The sequence below is a fragment of the Brassica napus genome, chromosome A1 (assembly GCF_020379485.1).
Source record: "Brassica napus cultivar Da-Ae chromosome A1, Da-Ae, whole genome shotgun sequence".
In the NCBI taxonomy this organism is placed as follows: Eukaryota; Viridiplantae; Streptophyta; class Magnoliopsida; order Brassicales; family Brassicaceae; genus Brassica; species Brassica napus.
The window spans coordinates 17,897,049-17,904,563 of NC_063434.1; the positions used below are offsets into that span (position 1 = coordinate 17,897,049).

The following is a 7,515-nucleotide window of genomic DNA, read 5'->3' on the forward strand; positions in this document are numbered from 1 at the left end:
ATGTTAGTCGTCTAAAATATAATGCATTAGATGACTGTCTTCCAGACGACTTCCATTTCACTCGTCTGGACTTCCTGGAAGTCGTCTGGACTTCCTGGAAATCGTCTGGACTTCATGGAAGTCTTCTGACGAAGTCTTCCTTTCATAATAGATCTGAGCGTTTTGGTAAGTTTTTATGTCTGATTTTTTTTCATTTGGTAACTTCTTGTTATATAAAATTCTTACTTTTTTCCCAAACTAAAACTCTCCAAATCTATTCTAATCTCTTTGACTTGAAAACACCAAACTTTGTATGAATTTTTCAGTTTTGTCTCATGTCTTTCTTACTAATCTATCTTTTTTGCAGGTTTTTAATCACATGGTACTTATCTTTTACTCATTTAAAGGTATATCTATTAATTTTAGATATGTATTTTTGTGTGTTCTATAAAGGTAAATTTATCTAATCTTCCACTCATTTTTTCTGTTTTAAGCCATTTGAACGTTTTTGGATATGCAGGTTTTTCAGATCTGGATTTGATATGCAGGTTTTTCATATTTGGAAGACTTCTGGAACGACTTACTTGTTAGTCGTCTAAAATCTAATGCACTAGATGACTTCCAGGAAGTCTTCCATTTCAGTCGTCTGGACATCCTGGAAGTCGTCTGGAAGTCGTCTGGACTTCTTGAAGGTCTCCTGACAAAGTCTTCTTCCATATCAAGTGGAGTTCAAGATAGTCTTTGTAGAGGAATAATCTATAATAGTTTTGTTTGTGGTCTGTTTTGTGAATTACATGTCTACTCTTTTAGTTGTGAATTTTTTGTAAAATCTGTAATAATGTTTTCCAAGATGTAATACATGTGCTAACAATGTGTTTACACATTTACAAATCAATGAAATAATAAATTTCAGTAACATTTTTCTTATCTTTGGATCTCTCATATGCAATAATAAACTCCAATGGCCTTTTTTAATCTTAATAAACAAGAATGTTGGTAGCTTCATTGATACAACATTTTAAGAAACATTTTAATGAACATCTGTGATTTGTTGAGATAATCTTGCTATTTATAATCATTATGTGACCTAGCTGTTTATTTCTTAGGTATTATTTACTTGTGGTGATGTAAAGGACATGAAAAAATTTAGATAAACATATTGAATATCATAAAGAGATTATTTTGATAAAAGAAATGTAATGTGATGGTAATTACTTAATTCGGTCCAATGTTTTATGTAAATATAATTTATACTTACTCAATATAAATGGTGTTTAAGGATTTTGCACATGAATTAAAAAATACAAATTTTTATACAATTTATCTTTAATTATATAATAATACCATTAACTGAAATTTGTTCAACTAATAAAAACACACAATATTTTATAATTAGTCATAAAATTCAAATGATTTAAATTATATTTAGAATAGTGAGAACATCATTTATTTTGCAACAAAATATTTTCCTTTAAACACCATTTAAATTTAAATTGATACGCATAGTGTACGAGGTACTGCTGGGAAGAGACATTTCATAAACAAAAACATGAAGATAAGTGAGAAGATTCAGGACAACAGCACGTGATCAATGTCTCATAACCAGGTTCATGGCGTTATATGATCATTGGAGGAATCCCCGTGTTGCTTCTTCTTCCTTATTGCAACTTCGGAGTGATTCACCTCGCTAAGACTTCTTTTCTTGGCTTCCGTATTTGAGCAATTGTCTTCCTTTGTTTCTGTCTCTTTCTCTCTCACCATCTGGTTTTCCACGTTTGATGATGAAGAAAACAAGGGCGGTTCTCGCCCGCTTAGACGACAAAAGACGCGTTCTACTGTTTCATTTATCTCTTTCCCTAACCCGTCCTTCTCAAGAATCAATTCCCAAACCGATTTAGATGCCTTCTCTAGCACTGGCCCTCTGCTCACAAAAGCAACAAGAAACATGATAAACACTTTCTTTGAAAACTATGACAACAAGAGTAAACCAGACGAACAAGATCCGTACTGCAGCTCCAAGGAACTGTTAACATTGTCTAAAACACTAGTTTGCAAGAAAACAAGAAAGGTTTTGTTTTTACAAATACTTGACCATAAACAGAACTACCTAACTAGAAAAGCGAAGAAACTAACTCGAGTTCTTGGCGAAGAGCATCAAAGAGTTCTCGTTTAGTCTGTTTCTCAGCACCAGGTGTGTTAAGAACTTTGCTCTCCTCTGCCATCTTAATGGTTGTGCTCTTCAACTCTTCCTGTTACAACAAACATTCACTCACACGCATTACTTCTAATGTCGCGCAACTTATACTATGAACTTAAGACAATCAAAGTCTCAGAAAAGAAAAAAAAGGTTGTCTTTTGGTAAGAATTTGGAATCGAAAAGGTCGACCCGGAAAAATTAGGTTAAGATGGAGAGAATACATTGGCTTTGAGTTGGTTGATGATCTTTAAACGAAGGGCATCGATGGTGCCATCGTTCATAAGAGATTCGAGCACGTCTTCTGGTGTAATTACCGAAGAAGAAGAGGACATTGTTCTCCCACCTCTAATCAAAAACCCTAAAAAAGTGTCTCCCACCAATCCAAAGAAAAATTACACTTTTCTCAAGCAAAACGGGTTCAGAATCCAAGTTTGAGCGAGAGAACTATAGAAGCAAATCAGAAATTGAAGTTCACGAAATTTTTCGCCTTCTGCTTTTTAAGGTGTTGATTGGATTTGGGTTCTCAATCTCATCCTCGAAAGAGAGACTCGGGTTTTCCAGAACCGACTTCAACCAAATTAATTTATACTGAACCGCATATGAGTCCCATTTGTTAACATTAGTCGACAAAAAAAACATGTCGACTAAGGTATGTGCGCCGGTATTAATCTCTATAATATTATTTAAAAAATTAGTTTATTACGTGTTGTTCTCGAGTTAATTTTTAAAATGGTCAATTACAAGATTATTTTTCATGATTTAAATTTTTACATAAATAACATTACTATAAAAAATTGTATTATTTTCTTTTTAGTTAATAAGTTTTTTAATTAGGAGGTCTTTTTTAAACAATTCATGTAAATAAGAAAAGGAATAAAAAAAGAAATATCTATAACATAAAATATAAAAATATTTAATATAAAAACGAATTTGTTTTACATTCTTATATTTTCCCAAAACAAAATAAAAAGGAAACATCTATAAAACTATATTTTTATAATTCAAAATGTGACTTTGAATTGAAAAGAGAATAGTATTTTACCATAAAATATTGTTTATCCTATAATTAGAAAGATAAATAAAAAATTTAAATGACATAAACAATCATATAATATCATATTTTAAAAAAATAATTGTTTGTGTTATAATTAATTTATAAATAAATAAATAAGCAAACATAATAAATTGAAACTTAAAACTATTATTGTGGCTTGAAATTAACTAGATTAACTGAATCTAATTTAATTTTTGAATATCATGAAGTTATAAGAAAAATTTGAACAATACATATACAACTCTAAATAAATACCATAACACTATAATTTTCTTAATTTATATCCAAACAACAGATACAAAATTTTACAAAATATATTTAATAATCTAAAAATAAACTAACCGTAATTAAAATTAATCTTGTTTTAGTATAAGAAAAACCAAAGCCAATTATCACTCATTTTTTAAGAAAATTGATGCAACCAAATATACGTGAAATAGAACAACTAAACCAATCCAAATCCTTATATTAAATATTATTCAAAAATATATTTCGTTTTCTTTTCATAAATATAAATTAAAAATGACTTAGAATAAATATAACATTAAAGCAAAATATAACCAACTATTATGATTTAGTTATTTTATAAATAATTTATATCATATCAAATTTAAAAAGATTAATTTATCTTGTTTTATGCAATTTCATATTGATCACAGTTTTAGATTTTTCATTTCTTTCGAAATAATATATATAAAGTTAAAACTATATAAAAAAAACTTAAAACTAAAAATAAAATAAGAACCAAAAATGAAATAAAAAATAATCTGAATATATTTAGCATAATTAGAAAATAGGAAGTTTTATTTTTGAGAGAAATATATGCAATTTAATGCAAACAATCCAAATTCTTGAAATAAAATTAGAGGTATTATTCATCTAAAACATATTAGGTCCATATGTCTACATGAAATAATATTTATTTATTTTCTTGTATATAAATTATATAAAATTCTAAGCAAATAAAATCAAACAATTAATCAATATTATAATTTTTTATATATGTGCATCAACACAGGAGAATCACCTAGTTTTACATATTTGTTAGTGTTATTTTAATTAACTAAGGGAAATTAACCAAGGAAAATTACAATGACATCCTATTGATCCAATCTTTGGCAATGAGTCAAGGATTTCATTGAGACGAATATTGCTGGAGTTATACAAAGAGTATAACAACAAACTTGCTCAATAGAAAAACAATGGAGATATAGATAGAACTGAGAATCACAAAACTCTAACCCTTTGCTTCGAAGATAAAATTTCCACTGAAAACCATACACATTATATGGAAAACGAGACAACTAGCAGCGACAAACAACCTAATACATTGTCATATCCGATGTTACAACCATTGTCCTAGATGTGGAGTTGAAATATTCACCATGCCGACTTTGAATGTCCACCAGCTTTACCGATGTGGGTCCTAGCAGCAACCCCGACCCCACCATTGGTGTTACCAAGTGCAAGCCATTACGCTAACATGGACTATTTATTCTAGCAAAAGAATGATATTGAAGATCCTGAGATGGATAAAGACTCATACCCTTAGATTATATAGTACATTTGGAAAGCGAGAAACGATAAGTTATTCAGAGGGATAGAGATGGACCATTGGAAGCTGTTAGATACGCTGAGTCTGGATACCATGTATGGTTTGAAGCTAATCGTAAATAGGAAGAACCGGTGGAAATACAATATCATGAACAAGTAACAATCTATGAGAGATGTATGATAGATGAATCATTGACACATGAAATACTCTTCAGTGGTTATGGATGGACATAAATAAACTCTAGAGGATCGGAGTAACTCAGTTATCAGAAGCAAGAAACCAACAAAGAAGAATCTAGCCACTTCATTCGGAGCTCGAGGCCCTCTCATGGGTAATGGAGTGCATGCTACAACTGTCGATGTGCCAGGATTTTGGCACGAATGTAAGGATCTAGTCTCAATGATTCAAGATCCTAGATTATGGCCTAACTTTTCAACTGAACTGAAGGAGCTGATGAAGATGAAGAGTATATTCACAAAGTTCTCGATTGTTTTATTCCTCATACTGAAAATGTATTCATTCATTAGCTAAGATAGCAAGATTATTTCATAGGGGCATGTACTACATTGGTTGTTCTGTTTTGGTCTTGTTCTCCAGACTACCTCAAGTTTGAGTAATAAAATAGTTATTTGATGGAAAAGAAACTATCTTTTTATTTTACAATTAGGTGCTTTCCTGCGCCATGCGAATACATAATAACTTAAAAAAATATTTTATTACATTAATTTTTACTTAATTAATTTTATTCAATTATAAATAAAGTAATCAATATTTTTTCAATTGATTCTTAAGCTGCCACGTAAGCTAAATTGGCATCCTAAGCTGTCACGTAAGCTAAATTGACATCCTAATTAAGTGACACCTAAGCAGAGTCTATTTTCAATTAGTACAAACTTAAGATTATAACTTTTTAAATGATCCTCAATTAATATATAGGGGATGTGTCTTAGAATCTAATATATTGGGAAATGATACAAAATACTCTTGTTAAAGTACTATTTTCAGGTACATTTATGTTAAATCTCAATTTGTGGTATATAATGAACGATTTAATAGAATTGGTTTGATTACTTATATCTCCAAAGTGTATTTATTTTTGGTCACGCCATTATTGTTGATACTTGTGGATCTTAAAATTCACATTAAGTATTTGACACAGAATGTGTGTAAGGAAAGAAAATAACGTGGACAACGATATCCTTAAAATACAACGATGTAATCAGATTGTAGTTGACAAAAACAAACTCTATTAATGAAGAAAATTGGAATAAAATGAAGGTTACAATGGAATCAATGAATAAAATCTATGACAAAAATATCCAGAGTATGAGATCTAGGTCGAGGACGAGTGTATAGTGTATCTAGGGTTAAGAATGTGTGTCCCTCTCTCTTGATCTCCTCCTCCTTTATAGTCATCTTTCTCGATCTTCATAATCGTTTCTGAAGATCGTGGAGAATCTCTTGAACGAATATGACTCACTTATCCACTTGGCATTGGGCATGTCCTTCTTTCATTTATGTTGACGGGCCTGGTCTTTGCTCTAGAGATCAATTTTTGTCGTCTGTTATTTGTGCCAATAGAGGTGTTAAAATAGATCCACAATTGTCCCAGCCATTTTTACTAGATGACCGGAACGAAAAAGGTATGAGTATGATACATCTTAAATTATACTAGATCCAACTTTACTCTCTCGAATAAGAAGTTCTATTTAGAGATCGAATCCACATGGAATGTCGGCATACGATAAATCAGACTAAATGTAGAATCAAACTAGGTAAGAGTATAATAAACAATAAGTGATTAATAAGAAAATAAATAAGATATATGTTGTTTGTAAATAGATAAGATAGAAGCTAGACTTTCAGGTTTAGGTAATCCAAATTATGATATGAATGCTAAGAACATGTGATAATATTCTAGAACTCAAATGCAAATAGAAGATCTGCAGCTCTCACTGTGAGCCTAAATGTTTGAATATGTACCATACTTTCATATGCGATACAGAACGAGTGTCGATCAATACACATATAGGTGTTATTGATCGAATCGATAAGTTCACTAAGCCAACATTAGATGAGCGTGCTAGTGCGCCTAATAACGTAGCTCAACAGAATTATATTCAGATATGAATCTACTCTTGCAGTTTTCAATCCTATGATCAAGATTTTAGTTAGCTACTCTAGACTATAGACAATAAGATCTAACTCTGTATAGATATATCCTTTGATGGAACACTTTCTTATAGTGGAAAGCTCTGACTCTACTGAATTTTCACAAAATTTTCAAACTAGATAAAAAAAATCTTGAACCATAGAGTCAGTAAAGATACTTTGCAAAAGGTTGATTCTTATTTGGAATATACATTAATGAATAACGATACAGAAGGAAAAATCTTTAGATTCAACTGGAACATAAAATCAAGATTATAGGAGGAAAGAGAAGCTACGTGAAAGCTAAATCCAAACATGTCATAACTTTATCTGCAATTGTAAAAAACAAATTTAAATTGGAAAGATATCATATGTTTAATCAGATATAGAGCTGGCAATTATGGATCTGGACCACGGGCATGGCCCGTAAAGGACTGTCGCAGCACAGAATTGGGACGAGGTTTTCTAGGTCCTCCGTAAATTTGCGGGCCTCGCGGGACGGGTATTTGCAGGACTGGGTCTTTTGCGGGATGGGCCGAAACGGGTCATGCGCGATTACATGGACCCACATTTTTTTCT

The 7,515-nt window shown here is 31.1% G+C and overlaps 1 protein-coding gene across 1 annotated transcript; it reads right to left on the reverse strand.

Moving 5' to 3' along the window:
* Window positions 1-1,378: 1,378 nt before the first annotated feature.
* LOC125607274 lies at window positions 1,379-2,751 on the reverse strand. The gene is made up of 3 exons (XM_048777179.1): window positions 2,398-2,751; window positions 2,113-2,228; window positions 1,379-1,900 (listed from the first exon to the last, which is right to left on the reverse strand). Exons 1-3 carry the CDS (start codon window positions 2,506-2,508, stop codon window positions 1,588-1,590), a joined length of 540 nt encoding a protein of 179 aa, XP_048633136.1. The 5' UTR covers window positions 2,509-2,751; the 3' UTR covers window positions 1,379-1,587.
* Window positions 2,752-7,515: the final 4,764 nt, after the last annotated feature.